A 22,147-nucleotide genomic window follows, 5' to 3' on the forward strand; every position below is an offset into this window, starting at 1 on the left:
TAGGCAATATTCTTTCAGTCCTCCAGTGAAGAAACTCAAGTGCATTTATTCTTCCTGCTTCATCAGAACAATCAGGGATGAGAATTAATGGTTAAGCTATAATACACAATCAGATTCAGAATAATGGCCAGAGAGCCATTGTGCTCCATGTATTGGAAACTGATTTCTGTTGTTTTGATTGTTCCCCTTTGGTCTGAAAGTGACTTTAAATTAATTTTAGATTAATCAGGCCCAACCTATGGAGTAAACATGCCCTATGAGACGAGACCCTCACAGTAACCTTGTGCTCCACCAATAGCCTACAACACAACAAAATTGAATGTGTTCTCATTTGATACTTCTGCATGATCTTAAAGGAGAAGGCATGTAAGGTAGATTTCTGGAACTGCTTAGTAGTGACTCACTAGTTCCGTTCCACAGCAGGCCATCAGCAGAATTAGTAAGTACAGTTCAGAGTGCTCAACAGCCACAGATTTGACATGTTCAGATTCATGAAAGCTTGGCTATAGCTACATAGATGCAGTAATTTTCCTTTGATCACAGACTGAAAATTAAGCAAGTGGTAGAGTCTTGAATTTTTTAAATGAGTGAATTCCTGAGGAACTGTTTTCGTATCAAATGAGAGATTTTTCTGACCTAGGGAGCCTGTAGTCTGCAATTTAGTTTGTAGTTAAAGGACTGGCTTTTTAATATATCCTTTATCAGGAGGAGAATCTCTGCCAACTGATGCCAGCTGGAGTTCCTCATACAGATCAAGGCATATCTACATTATGCAATACTGATTTATTTCTATCTATTCAAATAAAACCAATTTAGTTTTAAGCTACCTGCTTTGGTAATCATCTGGCCTTGATCACCTCTTCCTTCTACTTCATTCTTTGCAAACTAAAATGAGCTGCAAAATCCATTGGAGTGTAGTGAACCTAGATTAACTGAGAATTTTCTATAGCGATCTGTCCTATTTTAGGTCCATGGAATCATGCATTCTCATTTACCTAAACTCTCATTATACCAGCTGCTGTGAAAATTTCTGTTACATAGTCAAACCATAGTACATGGGACTGTTACAGAGGAAACATAGGCACCTACCTTGTAGAAATAAGAACAGTAACATAAGATTTCTATGCTTTATTTTAGTGAGCCCACTTAAGGATAAGAAAAAAGACTTGAGAGAAGATCTGTGCCTAAGATTGACCTTAGTGGCTTTCTGAAAATTGGAATTACTTAGATACATCTTCATGTGGTCCTTTTTCCTGGTGGCTCTGTGCTTCCCTTTCAGTGAACAAGTTTTTATTTGGTTTAAGGAAGAAAAATGGCAGAGAAAGGAAGAGAGGGAGGGAGGGGGCATTGCTCTGCTGTCTTTTTACGTCTCGCTGTGTTTTTACCTCTCACTGTCTTCATGCAGGCTTTTGTCAGTTTCATGTTTTTGATAGTTAATAATGTCTTTTAATAGTTTCCTTGCACTTTTGCTACCTACATTGAGTGAATCTAATGGAAGGTAATGATATAAAACAGTGTAAACTGAACCATGCATCTACTGAGAAATAAAACAAAACAACTTTCCATTTCAAATGTTGATTTTAACTTCCATGACAGTGACTTGTAACTCTGGAACAGTCTCCTGAATTGAATGGTGTAACTTAAAATTGTTAGAAGTCAGTGTTAGAAAGTCTTTCTAAAGATGGTGGGAGGTTTTTGTATATGTGAAAAAAATAGAGGACACATTCAATTAAGCTAATCTAAACCAGTGTGAATCTCTGTGAAGACATTTTCTTTTCAGTTCAATAACGGCCATGTTTCTCTGTTAAGAAAACCTACACAGTTTCACAGAATCTCAAATAAAATACTAGAATAACCTTAAATTCTTCATAATTTTAATTAACCTCTAAAACTGAATGTTTAATTGAAAGGTCCTACACCATCTTGGAGTAGGTGGAGACATGGGGCTCCACAGATACTTTTCAGAAAATGTCTCAGCTGCATCATTTTCATTGCTTGCATAAAATGGGTTTGTATATATGTGGCACCACAAGCTGAATTCTCAAACATGTAAAGCTGAGTTGGAGCCTGAAAGCCAGCACAACCCTTTAGCAAACTGAAATTATATCAGGCACCTTTTAATATCTACATATTCTTCTGGAGAAGCATTTTTAAATGGCCCTACTCTTTCAAAAGAAGTTAGGAACTGCCATGGCTCAGCATTTTGGGTTAAAATATTTGGAGATATGATTTGCATTTTTTCTGTTTTTTTCTCTTTTATCTGCTATCCTAAAAAATTTCTGTTCTTTCTCTCACTCTCTCTTTCTTTAAGTCTTTGTTACTTCTTCCCTTCTAACTGCAATCTCTGTCTCTTATCCTATGCAGTGAAATAATGAGATGCCAGGTTATTTATGCTTGTGTTTCATGCTTAAATGCTATTCTACAGGCGTTTTACTCTGGGTGCCAAAAAAACATAATATTTGCAAAATATTGTGAATTGCTAATTTTGATTTTTTTTTTTTTGGAACATGATGTGTTTGTGAAAAGATGGGGACTGCAGAAAGGGCAGTACTGCTTATTAAATATTTGTGGTATTCCAAGTGGTTTGCTGTTGAGAAATTAGTTCCACTTCCCAGCAAATGATAGCTGCTAGTCCCTGTGAACTGCTCATATGCTTCTTCACATACGAAAGTGTGGGTACCAGGGTTTTAAGGAGGGATGAGAGGATTTCTTTCCTAACTAATGATTTATCCTTTTGTGGTTGGAATTTCTCCAAGATTTTAGCTCGGAAGTGATTGTTATCCAAATAACTGAATTAATTAATTTTTTTTTTCGTTTACTTTTCACTGTTAATATTTTATATAATTCCATTGAAATATCTTCTGGTCTTAAGCCTGTGCTGGTTTTGCTGCGGGGACAACAACAGTTTTCAGTGGAATTTTTTTAATGGAGATGAAGAATTAAAAGAGCTACAGGCCCTGTATCGTAGTAGTATTCTTAATTAGAGGTGTACTGTACAATAGACACCAGTTAAACTTTAAAAAAATATTTTAGAAGACTAGAAGTGCAACAGCAATCAGGATAACAATAAAGGCAGATACATCAACTTTTTGCACAACATAGGCTGTATTATGTATCCAAAGAGTCCTTACATAGAAATATCAATCAAGGCAGAGAAAGGATTCATTTCACTTCATATTTGACATCTTTGACATTGCCTAGTTTGAACATATCATTTGGACACAGTGGTCAATAAAGAGTGACAGAACCCTGGACCTCTGGAGAGTGTGTTGCCCTAGAGAGAGTGTAGAGGTTGAGCTGCATGGTTAAATTCATGGGACACAAAAATTACAACCTGGCAGGTTTAGAAGAAAATTTACCTTTAAGAATCTGATATGAAAATCATATATTCTGGAGATTTCTTCTTCCCCTTCTGAATCACAGAATATGCTGAGTTGGAAGGTACCCACAAGGATCATCAAGTCCAACTCCTGGCCCTGCACAAGATATCTCTAAGAGTCACATGCCTGAGAGCATTGTCCAAACACTTTTTGAACTCTTGTCAGGCTGGTGCTGTGACCACTGCCCTGGGAAGCTGTTCCAGTGCTCAACCACCCTTGGGGTGAAAAACCTTTTCCTGATATCCAACCTAAACCTCCTCTCACACAGCTTCAGGCCATTCCCTCGGGTCCTTTCACTGGTCGCCACAGAGAAGAGATCAGTGCCTGCCCCTCCTCTTCTTGTCATGAGGAAGTTGTTGACTGCAATGAGGGCTCCCTTCAGTCTCCTCCAGGCTGGACAGACCAAGGGACCTCAGCCATTCCTCATATGGCTTCCCCTCCAGGCCCTTCACCATCCTCATTAACCTCCTTTGGACACTCTCTAACAGTTTAATGTCTTTCTCATATTGCAGTGCCTAAAACTGCCCCAGCACTCGAGGTGAGGCTGCCCCAGTGAAGAGCAGAGTGGGACAATCCCCTCCCTTGCCAGGCTGGCAATGCTGTGCCTGATGCCCCCCAGGACACACTTGGCCCTCCTGGCTGCCAGAGCACTGCTGATTCATGTTCAACTTGCCTCTGACCAGGACGCACTGGTCCCTTTCCATGGCGCTGCTTTCCAGCATCTCATTCCCAGTCTGTCCATACATCCAGGGTTGCCCCATCCCTGGTGCAGATTCCAGCACTTTCCCTTGTTGAACTTCACATGGTTGCTGATTGCCCAGCCCTCTGATTTGTCAAGGTCTCTCTGCAGGGCCTCCCTGCCCTCAAGGGAGCCAACAGCTCCTCCCAGTTTTGTATCATCTGTGAACTTGCTCAGTATCCCTTCCAGTCCTGCATCCAAGTCATTTATGAAGACGTTGAAGAGTACAGGGCTGAGAATGGAGCCCTGTGGAACCCCACCAGTGAGAGGTCTCCAGTCTGATGTCACCCCATTCATTGTAACCCTTTGTGCCTGACCCGTGAGCCAGTTGCTCGCCCATCACGTGATGTGTTCATCCAGCTGTGGGTTGGACATTACCTTGTCATAAAAGGAAATCAGGTTTGATAAGGAGGACTTCCCCTCATGCCATGCTGGCTGTGAGCAGTGACTGTGTTGTCTTTCAGGTGTTTTTCAATAACTCCCAGAATAATCTTCTTGATAATTTTTCAAGCACTGAAGTGAGTAGAAATCAAAGACGCATAGATGAGTCCAAAGTGACAAAGCTAACCACACTCACTGTAATGCAATATATGTGTTAATATGAAATTCTGTTGTACTGTACTACTAATTGAGAACTGAACTGTGTTTGTTTATGATATCTTTATTAATCTGTATTCATCTTCTGCTTCAGCTGAAATCTTACACCAGCACATTTATAGGTGGTACTTTACCGACTTCTTCCGAAGAAAAATCATAGCTTTTGGTTTCAATTTCTTGGTCTATTCGTTGTTGATTTCTCAAAAAAAAATTTGCATTTTATTTCCACAAAAAAAAGAAAAAAAAATCCCACCCTGTATATGGGAACATGAGATAGTGTTTAATAGCGTATTTGCTGTTTGACGAGGAATTGAAATGGATTATCAGCACTGTTCTATGGAGCCTAAGCTATGGCAAAGAAACTTTGCATCTCAAAATGGCTGCATTGTAATAATGACAATGTTTTCTTTTAGGAAAGTTCAAGGAAAGGGCCTCAATTCTGCATAATATTGCCAAAAAGAAGTGCCAGGTAGAAGACAGTGAAAGGCAGAATGGAGCTGCTAATCATGGTGAGTGCAGCATTACAGATTTATCACCTGTTCCTGGAAGTCTCTTTCACTGTTTTATTTTGTTTGAAAATTGTTAATCATTACTTTCTCCTACATCACTTATGCTATTTTAGTAAAAATACTCTGATTCTCTGTACTGAAGAGTATGAAATTTATGGATGGGACAGGAGTTGAATGCAAGAATAGAAGGCCTTCTGGCTGGTTGAAAAGAAAAAGCAAAGCTGATTTTGGTTATGTGTTGAAGTGACAGAGAGGCAAAACTTACTTGCGGTACATACAGGAAAATTTAATCAATTTATTTAAATGTTCTAGTAGAATATGCATTTTATATGCATATTCTTGTCACAAAAAGCATCACCTTCATATTTAAGATTTGATTTGTCTGTATGCTATTTGCTTGGAGTCATTTAGGCCCATCTATGCTAACTGTGCAAAATTAACTTACTAGGGTTTGCCATTAAGGCAAGAATTTGTATTTTAGTTCCAAAGTTCCTATGCTGAGAGAAAAATCTCTACTGTGACCTGTTTTCTCTACTTTACCTCATCATATTATCTGCATTAGAAAATCAGATACAAATGTGTCCAGTAAAATCTGAATCATTTTATTACTTGATACTTTTTCTGACCTTGTGTTATGTTTAGATATTATTTGCTTCCAAAATCAGGCAGTTGGTTGGGATAGTCTGTTAATAAACCATAATGCTGACTGCAGGGTTAAGAGACAACACACATATACTGAAATAATTACGGATAGTCTGGCACTCTGCTGTGGCTGTGATCTCAGATTTTTAATTTAGAAGAATCTCAGGATAGCAGTAATGTAACTAGACAGCTGTATTTACTTCTGTGCACAAGAGCATACCATAAGGCATGTTGAACTTGAGTAAGGCATTTCATATTGCTATTCCCCATTACTTTATATTGTCCGAGGGATTTGGGGCCATTGACAACATTTATGTCCTACATACTTACAGAGGTAATTACCACTTAGAGAATTCCAAGACAGTCAAAGTAAGAATAAATTTTAATAAATTTGGCATCAGAAACCAAAGGCCTAACTTTATCGCTTTAATTCTGTGGGAGTTTAGCACAAGGACTACAGGATTCTGGTTTGAAGATCATCCTCTATTACTGGATATTATTACACCATCTGTTTTCTCTTTCCCCACATTTGTGCATGGGAGACAGCAGGATTACAGCCTGGAAGGAACTTTACTAATTGCAAGGGTTAGTGTGTTACAAAACTTAAATCACTGAATATATCCCCTCACCTGTAAATGCAACATGTTGCATTCTATAATGTCAGGGGTGAGTGCTGTATGTCACTTTTTACCTGAAGTATTAGGCTCAGTGTGTTTAGCATAAACAAAGTGCACTGAGCTTAGTGAGTGCAATGAACTTAAATATTTCTCCAAATGCTAGCTCACTGCTTGTAAGATTTTCATTGAAAATGTGTACTAGGCAAATATTTTCTCTCTAACACAGGTGTTGGTTCAACTTTAGTATTTGATCATTTACTCAGACTGTATATATGACAGCTATTTCACTAGTATATTTGTTATTTAATATTCTGATCTGTTGTTTTCCCACTCTTATCTATGGATGATGCCACAGAGAAAGGTGCGAAAGTGGAAGTTGCAGTAACACCACCAAGTGATTCAGGACCAGTGCAGAATGGAATCGCCCATAATGTTGAAGAGGTTAGTGACTTTTTTTTATTCTTCTTTTTATTCTCGTATTAGTAAATGTGTTGCATGTTTGTGCTTTTCACTGAAAGTAAACATCTTAATAGAAAGAAGCTGACAGTATGAACTGTCTGCATAATATTTAGATTTCATTTAGAACTGAATCCAGTGTACAGTTTGCCATATATAAAAGCTCTTGCCTTCTGCTCCTGCCCTTCAGTGTAAGGTAAGATGGGAGTCTGGAATCTGTTCTTTTAGGAAATGTATTTTTACTCTACAGATGAGATGTTTGCAGCCCTAAATATAGCTAATAGAAATTGCTTGTCACATTGCACAAAACCTGTTCTCTTAAGAGAACCTGTCATGATGTGCATCATGGAATAGTCAAAATTAATTATGAAAGAGGACCTGTACAAAAACAACTGCATCCTGCCTTCTGTTATCTTGCTTCATAAGATTTTTTTCCCCCTGTGATTGTTCAGTGAAAACAATGAAGAAAAAGCAATCACATATCACAGCAGTGTCCACATGCTGTCAATTTACATTGTAATAAAACATTTCCTAGGCTTGTTCAGAAATCAGCATGGTCAAGGAGCTTTATTATTTGAGATAATGGTTTCAGTTTCAAGCAACTGCAGGGAAAGAAGGGAAAACTATTGCAAGAGTACATTACTCAGCAAAGCTTTCCTTTCATCTCCCTTTAGATGTTTTAAATTTGCAGTGATGCAGGCTTCGGAACTTTTATTTCGGCAAGTATTAGGAAATGCTGAACAATTACTCTCATGTATTAGATGTGGGATACAGTATTTATCCTTATCCAAATGGCACAACAGAGCAAAGCAAGGAGGTTTGTAACTGGTGGAGGAGTGAGTCTGCAGATTTAGCTCCATCAATCTGAGTGAAAAGATTTCAGGTATCTGCTGTAAAAATAAAAACTAGCAGTCTCCTAACTGCATTTTGAGATGGCCCACGCTGGATTCCTCCCCAGTGGCCTTTCCAATTTTGTCTTCTTCCATTGGTAACCTGGCAGCTCTCTTAGGCTGCTTGAGTATTGATATGCTGAAATGTATTTTGTAAGTTAAAAGTACATAGTGGAATTTTTGAGAAGTTGTAATACAAATAGTCTACTCATCTATGGAAAAAATAAATAGGCTTCCATAATACTTAGGACCCTTCACTGTCAGGATCTCTGGCAACTCTGTAGTGTGCCAGAGCCTTTCCTCAGTGTATTGCCTGGCTTTTTGTGCATAGCTTCCTTAAACACCTTCCCAAACTGTAGTATCACTCTGAAGCTAACACTGGGCTTTTCAGTTTCCTTCTGCTCTGTGTATTGACTTTGTGGACACTAATAGGATTACTCTCAATTTATAGAAGACAACAAAATTTATAGCTACAACAGAAGCCCACACACATCGTTTCTGTGACCCTTTTCACTGATGAATATTAGAATTTGAAGAAGGGGAATAGGTCATTGCCCTCCTCCTTCTATTTAGTTTTTCCAAACTTGACCTACAAATGCTCTTGAATTTTGATCTTTTTGTAATGAAGTGTTCTCCATTGTATACTGATATCATTTTCTTCTGTTTCTAAGTAGAATTCAATCAAGTAGCTTGAAAGTTTGATTATTTTTCCTTACTCTAATGCAGAAGGAAGTAGTGTCAGAATTTGGAAAGATAGTATAAAATTGCTTCTCTCCAGTTTTCGACTTGCATAGTCTAAAGATACAGTTTTGTGATCCGTAAGTGCTGTTTAGAAAAATCTCTTTAAAAAATTAACTATTAGTGCCTCCATATTGTGGTAGTGATAATTTAGAACTGAGAAAATTAGAAACTATCAGTCTGGATGAACAAAGTTTCAAATATGCCTTTGGGGGAACACATGCTGTCCTAAAAACTGTGGGATGTGAAATGGATATACTCATATAGCAGGTCATCCTGGAACATGTTTGCAGTGATGATACAGAAGACCCACATAGGGATCTAATTCTTTCTCCCCCGTTGTCAATTTCTACTATGGTCTTCATGCCTTTCCCTCTTGCAAAACAAGCGTAGTCACCTTTGTGGTTTTTTGTTTTACTTTTCACTGATGCTGATTATAGTGTCTGGTTCTAAATCTCTTGACACAAGCATTTTAGAATATCAGTCTCTGTATTTGAGTTAGAATTGTCTGAAAATAAGTACATTAAATATTCTATGTTCCTCTATGTACATAAATCCATTTTACTTATAAATCCCCTATTATTTTAAAGTTACAATGTTGAGAAAAAGACCCTTGTGAAAAGATGGTCTCAGGCTAAGACTACAAGCAAAGGACAAAAAACCAGCTTTCATATTGTATTTTAATTTTCATATTTTTGTAAAATAATTCTTTTTAAAAGCATGATACTCCTAATTGCCATGATTTAGTTTTCCATATACCTCTCCTGGTTTCTTTAGGGGCTTTTTAGGAACATCTTTATATTTTCCTTCTTTTTCAAGAAAGAAGGAAAGGCTTACACAGAGCTGAAACACCACACAAGACAGATTCGAGGACACTGTCAAGTTAATGACTTCTGCAAGATGTCATGATTGGTGTATTTCACCTAATTTACTTTTTTGGTTTTTGTTTTTAATTTCTTCGTTTCTCTCTTCCAAACTCCACTGTCTTGCTTTTCCCTTTTGCCTAGGACCTTAACTCCATTTTTCTTACTCCACTGTCCTCCAGGGAAAGTCAGCTGTTCTCTTTGTAGCTCAAGCCCTTCTTCAACAAGAAAAACTCTTTCCTGATGCTGCTTGCAGAAATTCAAAAAGGCTGTCCAGAAAATGTACGCAGCAACCCAATCATTTGTGCCAGAGAGTAAGACCCCTATCACCCCACTTACCTATAAGCAGAAGCCGATATCCTACACTTTGATAAAATTGGGATCTTCAGCTAAGGACAGATGGCTGTGGTCTCCTTCCCGTTCCTTAGCCAGCACAGGAGGGAACAATACCTCCTCCCACCATACCATCTGTAAGACATTACTGCTTTATTTGAAGTCAGAAATTGCCTTCTTTTCTGCTGGATATTGCATCTTCCTTGGGGATTTTGTTCTACTTACAGCATTCTGTCTCTTAACCTTTAGCAGGTTGCCACAGAGGAGAAGACTCTGTTATATAAAGCTTCATAGAGTGGTACCAAGCATGCGTAAGAAAATGAAACAAGACTAAAAGGACGCTTACTATCTCATTAAATGTTTTGTAAAGTGCCCTTCAAGAGTGTGATCCTTCTGAGAAGTCCAGTTCCACCCCCTGCCACCTTCTTAACTAGCATTTGGTAGTTGTTTTAACCTGTGGCTTACCTGAAAATAGTTTCCAATCTGAAGATAATACCTTTTCCTCTGACCTACACCCACACGCACACATGCACGCACATACTCATGTACACACGTACACATGCACACAGTTCTTCCTTTTTCCGTGGAAACCCCGCTGGAAAGTGTTTACATGCCAATCATGACTGAGATAACTTTTCCATGAAAGTATAAGGCAATTTTTATGCCACAGGAGAATGGTGCAAAGGCTTCATTGTTTGCATGGGGTGTAATCCACTTACCTGAGCAGCAATCTGGTAAAGCATGTTTTGCCTTCCCCACTGAAGAGCAGCAGCACCCTGTGCTGCATTTCAGGACAGAGCCCTGATGGGGACATATCTCCCCTGCCCTGGAGTAATGATTCCATTTGCATCAAATCAGCATGGTGTGAATGTGAGTAGCATTGCATTCTCTGTCTCAGGGTGGTAATATGGGCTATGTTAAACATTACTATTTCATAGAGAGAGAGGGTCGAGAAGATTAGAGCAGCCTTCGTTGTAAGACCGTGATACATTCTAGCATCCCTGGTATTTGTTTGATTCATCATAAAAAAATTATTTTCCAGAGCCCAAATACTTCTTCAGTTGCCACATTTGGCCTAAAGTAAATGTCTGCATCTTGTTTGCCCTTTGCAACTTAAAGAGAAGGTGCTGCTATCAAAAGGGGTTGATTTTTATTTTCACAATGCTACTCAGTGACCTAGTCCACACTTTTTGCTGCAGTATACCAGTTTGACTTACTTGAAAATTAGGACTGTGAAAAACGGCATGAAGACAAAGGCTTATTCTTCAGAAGTATCTCCATGATACCATAGCTGTTACATCTCCTGGTGAGCTGACTGAAGTTTAGTGTGTTACATTCTGAGAATTTATTTTCAAATTCCCCAAAGAATGCTGACAGCATAGCATAAAAAACTAGCATATAAGCTCTGGGAGCTGTGATTTTACTTATTTGTGCAAGTGCCCAAGAGGACACAAGCAGCAATAGCAGAATCTGGACTAAACACCTGCCTGACCTTACTCCTTCCCACAGGGTCCACTCAAAAGGTAGCTCTTTTCAGTGAGTTGAAAGTGCAGCAAGGATTAGCACAAATTAACTGTCCTAAGAAGCGTATCTGCATATACAGAATGCATTCTGAAAGCTCAGGGATTTAATATTACTGACTGCTTGACTTTTACTCAAGAATTTGTGAGGAAAGATGTTGCTTTCTATCTTTAGTCACCCCATAGAAATTGCATACTCTTGTACTAGCTTACTATCTCATCTTGTTTTGCCTTTTTTTTTTTTAATGAGATCTAAGAGAAGACAAATGAGTGATTTAGCTTACAGAGAAGAAACAGAAGGCAGAGACTTGAGGCTGTTCTTAGTAGGGCTCCAATTGCCTACACTCTCTGCCTTTCTAGTGAAAGAGATTAGTGTGAGATGTGCCCTCTAAAGAAAAAAATAAACCTCAATTTTTAAAATCACTATATACCTCTGGGACAGAGAACATTTGAGATCATGATCACATAAGTTAGTTTTTCGTGACTTACTCATTGTGAAAAGTTAGGTTGTACACAGCTCATTTCCAAAATAAAACCCTCACAAACAAACAAAAACCCACCCTGAAACAAAAAAAGACCTGAGCAGTCTTTTTCAGCAAGGAAAGAAATTGCCTCTTTAAAAGTGGTGCAATATCTGTACTGCAGCATAAGCAAATTGAACTGCATATAATTCCTGTCTTCAGTTTCCTTTCTTCTGGAGCCCTCATGCTAATTCTTTATTGATTAAGTATCAGCAGCCAAAATGCACAAGAAATGTACAAGCATGAGAATTCATCTCATAGCTCTTCATCTTAGGTGGACTAACAGATTAATCCTCAGAATATGATATTTATAGTTCATACATTATAGCTGTTATACAGTACAGATTAGTTGGTAAACAGTGGCAGATTCAGTATTTCTGAAGTGCTCAGAAGTTTGAGGTGGTTCTTTGTACTTGTTTTCCATTTTCTCCTAATGTGAGGAAGAAAAGTATTAAATTCTGTTCAGTGTTGTGCCAAAAAAAGCAACTGTTTTTCCTAATATAATATGAGTGTAAACCCCTATAGAGACAGTGATTTTGTGATGTTTGCTAGAAGGAGTGACTGCCTTGTGACTTTGGCAGATGGAGTTTGCTATAAGCTGTTGTTTATAAACAAAATAATTGTGGATGAAATGTCACTGTATATTTGTATTGTTTATACAATGTAAAATACACCGTAATTTCCTCTGTTTGGAAAAATTTTACTGAGAAAATTGGATAGATTTAGATTAGATACTAGGAAGAAATTGTTAGGGTGGTGAGGTACTGGAACAGGTTACCCAGAGAAGATGTGGATGCCCCAACTGGAGCTGTGGAAGTGTTCAAGGCCAGGCTGGGTGGGGCTTTGAGCAACGTGCTCTAGTGGAAGGTGTCCCTGCCCATGTCAGGGAGTTGGAACTAGATGATCTTTAAGGTCCCTTCCAATCCAAACCATCCCATGTTTCTAAAACAATCCTGAGCAAACCAGTAAGCGCTTTCTTACCTGGGATTACAGATAAATATTTGATAGATGTTCTTGCATAAAGAACTGTGAAATATGGAGCATCCATAGTTTTTGTACCACTTTAATTGTTTGTAATGATTTAAATAAAAGAATAGTTGAAGTAGCAAGAACAGAGTTTAGAATGTATGTAGATGGGTTTAAAAGAATATTTATTACAGATGTATGAAAGAGAACACCAAGCAAAATAACACTTCTAATCTCATTTCTTAAGATGCATTTTCCTAATAGAGGATTAATTTCCTAATCATCAATAATAATAATAATAACAATAACAATAAAATATATGCTAGGGTACCACAATTATCCCATCTAGGCATTAGTATACATTTGATATTCATCACTGCAGATGTCTCTGTAAGGAAAAGACAGTCTCAAATCTCAGCAAGAAAAAATGAGGATCCAATGCATAAAAAGTAAAAGGAGTTATGACAGCTGGTAAGAATTTCACAGAAACACAGTAATGACTATTATATGTGAAGATCTAATGCAGCTACATCTAAATCTTTCATGACTGGTTAGGGGATGAGGGGCACAAGTATGTCATTCTGTATTCTTCCAGTAGCAGGACATGATGAGGGAAGAAACAGGAAAACTCAGAAGGTCAATAACTGGCACCAAGAGTGGTGTCACCAGCAGAGTTTTTGGGGTTTTTATCATGGATTGGCTTAAACAAGACTGGACCTGCTGATGACAGGCAGGGTACACCTCAAAGGGGCAAAAGGATCAGAGTTAGCAGGGCTCATTGAAAGAGCCTTAAACTAGATTTGAAAGAGGAAAGGGATGAAACCAGGCATGCTAGAGATAAGCCTAGGAGTGGCACATCAATGTCTGAGGAACAGTGTGCTAGTGAGGCCCTTCAGTCTGTGCCATGGTGTGCTGAGTACACCAGAGCACATTTGAAATGTCCCTGTACTAATTCACACAGCACCTTCACCATCTCAGTGGAGGTAGTGGATCAAGATCCATATATAGCTGCAAAGAGCTAAGCATCATCAATCCATCAGAAACAACAGAAGCACCTGAGAACAGACACATAGTAATTAAGGCTCCTCCCCCCAGAAAATGTGACAGGACTGATAGCCCAACTAAAGTGCATCTACACCAATGCATGCAGTGTACGCAACAAACAAGAGGGGCTGGAAGCCATTGAGCAGATGGAAAACTATGATGTAATTCCAGTAACATAAACATAGTGGGATTACTTACACAACCAGAGTGATGCAATAGATGGCTATAAACTCTTCAGAAGGGATAGGCAAGGAAGGAGAAGTGGTGTGGTAGCGCTGTATGTTACGGAGTGTTTGACTTTCTAGAGCTTGATGATGGTGATAAAAGGGTTGAGTACTTACGGGTAAGACCAGGATCGATATCCTGGTGGGAGTCTAATATAGACCATCCAATTAGTTCAAAGAGGAAGACAAAAATATACCATAAGCAGCTGGAGGAAGTTTTACTACTGCTGGACCTTTTTCTTCTGGAACACTTCAGTGTACCAGATACCTGCTGGAAATACAACAGAGCAGAAAGGGAACAGTCCAGGAGGTTTCTGAACTGTGTGAAACATGCCTTGATACTTTTGACACAGTGGGTGAGGGAACCAGCCAGGAAAGGTGCCCAGCTGGATCTGCTGATTGTGAACAGAGGATTAGTGGGAGATGTGGTGGTCAGAGGCCATCTTGGGCATAGAGACAACGAAAGCAGAGCTTTCTATTCTCAGAGCTGTAAGGAGGGTGGTCAGCAGAACTGCCAGAACTGGTGCTTGGGACTTCCAGGGGGCAGACTTTGGCCTGTTTACAGGACTGGTGAATAGAGTTCCTTGGAGGTGGTCCCAAGGGAACGAAGTAGTGCAGGAAGGCTGAACATTCTTCAAGAAAAAAATCTTAGAGGTGCAGGAGAAGGTTGTCACCATGTGCTGAAAGAAGAGCTGTCTGGGAAGACTGGCCTGGCTGAACAGAGCTTCGGCTAAACTCAGGAGGAAAAGGAGAATTTACGACCTTTGGAAGAAGGGACAGGCAGCTCAGGAGGACTACAAGGATATTGTGAGGTTATGCAGGGTGAAAATTCGATGGGCCAAAGTCCATCTAGAATTTAATTTGGCTTCTGCAGTTAAAAACAATGAAAGGTGTTTCTAGAAATGAAAGGTGTTCTAGAAAGACATGAGCAACAGAAGGAGGGTTAAGGACAATCTCCATCCTTTCTTGGATACAGTGGGAAATGTTTTGACAAGGAATAAGGAAAAACCTGAGGTATGGAATGCCTTTCTTGCCTCATTCTTTAACATCAAGATTGGCTGTCATCAGGGTCAGTCAGACCCCTGGGCTGGAAGACAGGGATTGAGAGCAGAACGAAGCCCCCATAATCCAAGGGGAAATGGTCAGTGACTTGCTACACTGCTTAGAGACACACAGGTCTCTAAGGCTGGATGGGATCCCCTCAAGGGTACTGAGGGTGCTGATGGAAGTGCTCACAAGCCACTTTGCATCATTTACCCACAATCCTGGATAACTGGGGATGTCCCAGTTGACTGGAGTTGGCAAATGTGATGCCCAGGTATGGGAAGGGTGGGAAGGAGGATCCAGAGAACCACAGGCCTGTCAGTCTGACCTCGGTGCCAGGGATGGTCATGAAGCAGGTCACCCTGAGTGCCATCACACAGCATGTGCAAGACATCAAGGGGACTGGGCCCCATCAGCCAAGGTTTGTCAAAGGCAGGTCCTGCTTGACCAACCTGATCTCCTCCTATGACAAATTGACTCACTTAGTAAATGAGGGAAAGGCTGTGGATGTTGTCTACCTGTACCTCAGTAAAGCATTTAACACCATTTCCCACGTAATTCCTATGGAGATACTGGCTTTCCATGGTGTGGATGGGTAGACCAGGTGTGGATGGTTCACTGGGTAAAAAACTGAGTGGATGGCCGGGCCCAGAGAGTGGTGGTGAATGGAGGTAAATCCAGCTGTCAGCCTCTGGTGATGTTCTCTAGGGCTTTGTACTGGGGCCAATCCTGCTTAATGTCTTTATTGGTAATTTGCATGAGGGGATCAAGTACACCCTCCTCAGTCAGTTTTCAGATGTCACAAAGTTGGGTTGGAGTGTTGATCTTCTTGAAGGTAGGAAGGCTCTTCGGAGTGGTCTGGACAGGCTGGATCCATGGGCTGAGACCAGTGCTGTGAGGTTCAGTAAAGCCAAATGCTGGGGCCTGCCCTTGCATCACAACAACCCCATGCAACAGTGCTGCAAGCTGGGGAAGAGTGGTTGAAAAGCTTCATGGTGGGAAAGGACCTGGGGGTCATTTAGTCTAGATGACCTCCAGAGGTCCCTTCCAACCCCAACTATTCTATGATTCTGTGATTCTGTGCTGGCCAACAGCAGCTAAACACGAGCCAGCTGTGCCCAGGTGGCCAAGAGATCCAGTGACATCCTGGCTCGTATTAGCAATAGTGTGGCCAGCAGGACCAGGACAGTGACTGTACCCCGTACCCCTGGCACTGGTGAGGCCACATCTCAAATCTTGTGTTCCCCTTTGGGGCCCAAGAAAGACACTACAAGAAAGACACTGAATTGCTGGAGCATGTCCAAAAAAGGACAGTGGAGCTGGTGATGGGTCTGGAGCACAAATCCTGTGGGAAACAGCTGAGGGAGGTGGGTTTTTCAGCCTGGAGAAAAGGAAGCTCAGGGGAGACCTTATTGCTCTCTACAACTGCCTGAAAGGAGGGTGTAGCCAGGTAGGGGTCAGCCTCTTGTCCCAAGTAGCAAGTGACAGGACAAGAGGAAATGGCCTCAAGTTGTGTCAGAGAAGGTTTAGATCAGATATTACAAAAATTCCTTCACGGAAAGGGTTATCAAGCCTCGGATCAGTTACCAAGCAGGAAAGTGGTTGTGTGACAATCCATGGAAGTATTTAGAATATGTGTAGGTATGGTGCTTGCAGACATGGTTTAGTGATGGAGTGTTAGGTTTTTGGTTGGACTTGATGATCTAAAGTCTTTTCCAGCCTAAATATTGCTATGATTTTATGAATTTATGGAAGATGAAAAAATATGCCATATTTGAATACTTAGTCTCTGAATGCTCATGTCTGACCATTGTAAGGTACTGGGGTAAACTGGCCTTTGTTCTGACTTAATACAGCAGTTTAACAGATTATCATCAGAATACATCACATCAGGTAATGCAGCTTTCCCATATGTCCAGTCCAGTGTTGTTAATTAGCTACAGAGTCATAGCAGGGAATGAGTTTTGGAGTGTAGATGTGTAGGTAGTAGCACTTAAGCTGCCCTAAAGAAATGGAGATCTTTGCACAGTGCTGGCAGGTGTGTCATAAAGTGAGCAGACTATTCTTCACTTCTGTTGGAGCATGTAGGGGTCAAGGCAGATACCGTAAGATATCTAAAATGGTACCATCATATGTGTTTAGGCAATTGAATTCCTGGGTGTGTATCATGTTATAATTACATTTTCTTCTTTGCTTTGCAGGATATAATCATATTGAACGTTGCAAGTACAGAGTTTTCATCATACAGACCAAAATAAATCAAAACTAGAGCTTCAGGATTAGTTTCTACAAACTGTGATAGTGCATATTCAGTATGTACATTCCTGGAGCCACAGACAGTGCAATCTCTCCATGAATCTGTGCTGAGTCATTTTCTGTCACTGCTGCTTAGTCCACAGTGTGACACTCACATTTGTGTGGTTTTAGAGCTGCCGTGATTATTTCCCATTCATTTCTTCAACTTCAGTGGATAATTTAGTATTGCTTTGAAATTTGTGGAAGCTAGATCTACAAATACTTCGAACTTCATTATTCCCACTGATTTTTGGAAAGTCAGCATTGAAAATCAGATGCCAAATCCAGTTTGCAAAATATGAAATGAATATCTAATCTGTGACATCTGTAATGTACCCTGGAGTTAAACTAGCAAGAAGAAGTGTTTTGCCTGCACTGTGAGCTTGTGTTTGGCCTTATATTTTGCCCTCATTGGTGTCTTGGGGAAAGGGATGATATAGGACAACTGGAAGGTGAAAAGATCTCACACAGATAGATCAAGGTTTCTCGGGAGACATCTGGCAATCTCCAAAAGCAATTCTTTGTGGTTCTTTGCTACAGCCACTCATGTTGCCTCTGTGCTCATGCACACTCAGAGGTGTTTGACACAGACATGAAAATAGAACAAGGCCCAGTGTTAAACTACAGTGTGTACTGGTACAGTATTGCATGAACCAACATAGGCATTACTGTCTAGATATTTTTAAGACTCGTGTGCAAACTCAGACTAATGTAAAGTTTTGTTGTGATTAAATGTAGTTGTTAATCATGGCTAATCTCTAAAGATGGCAATTCAGGAAATACCATGCCACTCAGTGCTGTTTATGCAGCAGTCACTTACAAAGCTTTATTCCAGCTGAGTTGGCTGATTGAATTACACAGAGGCCATTCAGAAAGAGTTACCTAGGCAACCCTTCAACTGGTCCTTTTGTGCTCAGATTTAATCTCAGTCATCATATTTCAAAGCTGAGCCTCCGTCTCAGGTTGATTTTCCCACCCCAACAGCATCTACCGGAATGAAAAAGGAATGGATTTGGCTTTGGGAAGTAGCCTCACAAACTTCTCCAGCACAGTTTCCCTAAAATCAGGCTTCAATAGATTTGCAGCAATGAAGCATAGTATGTCCAACTTCAGTGAAGAGCTGAAAGCTAAAGCCAAAAGCTAGCCTCTTAAGCTGCTCAGGAGCCTCTGAAGTATTGTGTTGAGTGCTACAAACTGTGCCAAAATATTTTTAAAATTTTTTTAATGATTATAACCAGTGACCTGTTCACTTTACTGTTGTCTTACAGTCTTGCAACTTGGGAGTTTCACAAAGTATATAGGTTAATAAAATATTGTCCTCTGTTGACATCAACACATAACTCAAAAGTAGCTGCAACTTGTCAATGTGTCAAGAGGTAAATAGGAATTTGCTTCCAGTCCATCGGTGTCAGGTGATACCTTTATACTGAAAGATCCCAAGCTAAGAGCTGAGCTTGCTTCTGTAGGTACTGATCAGTTCAGGTAGTTGGACAATTCAGGAGTACACAACAGTGGAATAATCAAGACCAGTTAGGTCAATAAGCAGTAGGTAGAAAATGTTATTAACAGTATAATCATATAGTGACATTTCATCAATAACACTTTTGCTTAGAAAAAAACAACTGGTGTGGTCATTTAAATGATTGCTTCATATAGCATTGTCATAAGGTTTATGTAAGCAATCTTAATACAGGGCAATAACTGAAAAGAAACCTATTATAAATCTATAGGGGGAATAACATGCATATTGTGGAGATGTCTCAATCATTATCTTTTTTTCAAAAATAAAACCCAAGAACACTACGTGAAGAAGTCATCATTATCACTCGTTCTCAAACAGTTTTCACCAGCTGCTCTTTTTCAGACCTTTTTAGCTTTCAGTGAGCTCTCTAGAAATCTTTCCAGCTTTAACAGGGTTTGCATTACACACATCTGTGTGAAAGTATTGTTCAGGCCATTTTTTCAGTTGACTGGTTCTGCAATTTATGTGCAGTTCTGGAGATATCACCTACCTATGTTAACAGTTTAAAAGTTATTTTGATACATGCATGCAAAAGGCTGAGTCATGCCTGCTATACTTGCTCCATTTTGTTAGCAGAAGCAGTCTAAGGAAAGAGAAGTGTGTGGCAGCCAAACGTTTTCTGTCATGGGAGAGGGTTCCTATACACCTACTCTATAATAGGGATGGCAGGTGGGCAGCTTACACAGAAATGGAGACTATAGACCAATGAGAAAATCAGCGAAACAAATTGGAGAGGACTGGCTTTAGTTTTAGGACCAAGTTGTTAAGAACACTGCTGTGTTGCGACTGGTCTAAACACAAGAGTCTTTGGGGAGAGACAAAGAGAAGCCCTTTCCTCATGTGGACAGCCCAACAGCAGTGTTACGGCCCAGAGAGGCTGGGCCATATCCATCCTTGTTGGTTTCACAGCTTGAGTGGGCAGAGCCCTGAGCAGCCCAGTCTGACACCAGCATCTTAGCACTAGTCTGACCCACAGGAGCTTAGCATCCCCACAGGTGCCTGAATTGCCGTATGTCCCTGCAAAGAAGACAATACATACACATATATACGCATATATATTTAATAGTAACTTTTTTATTTCCTCGCAAAAGCTTAAGAAATTAGATATACCTATACATCTATATGCATGCATAAAGATGCACTTCTGTGTGTGTGTGGGTGTGCGCACATGTGCACAGGCACATATACACACACGTTCTCTCTCTCTTGTCTGTGTGGCCAGGCTTGATGCAGCCCAGACAGGTCTTAACCCCTGACTAGACTAGCCCACAACCGTAGGGAGAGCCACGGGAACACTTGTCAGAGACACCCTGTGCATCCCAAGGGACCAGCCACGTTGTCAACAAATGGACATCCTCAGGAAGCCTGTGCTGTAGGGATACCTCACAGTCTGGCCAAAGTCTCTTTTGGTGTGTCCTAGCTAATGTTGTTAGGTAGGTGGGCTGTTAATGCAATGTTTTTAGGCGCTGTAGTTCTCACTGAAACACAACACCCTCCTTGAATTCCTTTTGAAAGAATCCCTAACTTTATTCATCCACCGTGATAATCTGTTCACTGGAGCTTTTCTTACAGAATGAAGAGGATGAGGAGGAACAGCCTCTCAGCCTGGCCTGGCCTGAAACCCGACGCAAGCAGGCCACCTATCTTTTAGTGTTACCCATTGTTTTTCCACTGTGGGCTACCCTGCCAGATGTCAGAAAACCTGTAAGTAACTGTTGTATGTCAGTGTGTTCTGCACAAAAGGGTGGCTCTCTAGTTAAATGCCAGAAAAGAACAGCAGCAGATTCATGTAAAAACAGAGCTAATGGGTTTTTTTAATGGTTTCTTCTTTGAAGAAGAGGTCACAACATCAGTATTCAAATCTGCAAATGGCAAATGGGTGTTTATGAGCAACTGGTTGGTAATAGCTCTATACAGGTTGTATTTGATTTGATTTGTATATTGAATTTGTATTCACTAATACTTTATGACATAAAGTGAAAGGTCTGAAAACTTCTTTGGGGCCTTCACATTTGTATTTCTGAATCTCTACTGAATGTCTCATGAGTGCTGAGTAAGTCTGTCTATCTGCAGTGCCCTAAAGGGTATGACTGGAAGGATTTTAGACTGTCTAGATTCTCTCTGCAGTTCAAACATAATGATATGCATTTCTTTTAAATTTATGTTCTATTAGACCTTTCTGTTCTACCCATAATCTCGTAATTTTCATACTAGGATGAGATCTGTAAGTCCCTTCATGTATAAATACTTGCCAGTTTTGTCCCAAACACAGCCTGAAGTAATGTAAGACTGGTGAGTTACCAAGGCTTACCACTTTCATACTCACATATACAAACAGACCTGACTGGGAAGGCTCATGGAAAGTAGAAGAGAGAGAGTCAAGAGCTGAAAAAAAATTTTAGTAGTGTTTTAGTCTCTTTTCCTTTCTGGATGAAAAATGGGTTTAAAACTACTGCAAAGAGGCATGCACAGCATGTAAGTTTATAAATCAACACCCTGAATTCTGTTTTCCTCCTCACACACAGCGAAAAACCTTCCCATCCCACATGCTGCAAAACTGCAATTCAGTGCAAGAAAGAAGCTAAAATAAGATCTCTGATTTGGTTTTGGATAAAGGTTTCCAAAGGCTATAAAGTGACGTTTTCCCTTCCAATGTTTAAGCTTTCTTTTTCTTAAAGATTTCAGAAAACTCTGGTAATCACTTTTGTTTCATAACACACAGAGCATACTTCATGAATTTCAAGTTTGTTTATTTCTGAATTTATGCCTTCCTTTCATCATTCAAAACCGTCCTTGTAATTTTTTTCATAACTTGATCTAAAATGAGAGAGAAATATGTATGGGCATTATTTTGAATTTTGAAAATCTGCAGTTAGTATAAGTAGACCTGCAGCTTTATCCAATATTCTGTACTGTACAAATGAGAACAGTTTTGTAAATTATAGTTTTGGAGAGTGAATTGAAAAGTTGCCTGCAACTGTGTGATGCGTGTGATTATTAACACTAGTACCATTCACAACAGAACTCCATGCTGACATCCGGCATCCTAAAAATACCCTGCACAAAAGATAAACATGGTTGTATGTGCCAGATAGGCAAGTGGACAACAGAGTTTTAAAACTTCGTTCACTGAAAGGAGTAGTTTTTTATACAGAAAAAAACCAATGTCGTTTGTAATTACATGTAGATTAACAGAAGAGGTAATGGGCTGTATTGATGTGACAAGCTGCTTACTTTGACCATTACT

At 39.9% G+C, this 22,147-nt stretch overlaps 1 protein-coding gene across 5 annotated transcripts in view; it reads left to right on the forward strand.

Annotated features, from left to right (window-relative positions):
- SLC24A2 (solute carrier family 24 member 2) overlaps positions 1-22,147 on the forward strand; it is a 115,495-nt gene that overhangs the window by 76,976 nt on the left and 16,372 nt on the right. For all 5 annotated transcript variants that reach the window (XM_032096231.1, XM_032096236.1, XM_032096234.1 and 2 more), the window contains 3 exons: positions 5,130-5,225; positions 6,840-6,925; positions 20,473-20,604. In XM_032096231.1, coding sequence (XP_031952122.1) covers positions 5,130-5,225; positions 6,840-6,925; positions 20,473-20,604 — 314 coding nt within the window. The remainder of the gene's footprint in view (positions 1-5,129; positions 5,226-6,839; positions 6,926-20,472; positions 20,605-22,147) is intronic.

The sequence above is a fragment of the Corvus moneduloides genome, chromosome Z (genome assembly GCF_009650955.1).
Source record: "Corvus moneduloides isolate bCorMon1 chromosome Z, bCorMon1.pri, whole genome shotgun sequence".
In the NCBI taxonomy this organism is placed as follows: domain Eukaryota; kingdom Metazoa; phylum Chordata; class Aves; order Passeriformes; family Corvidae; genus Corvus; species Corvus moneduloides.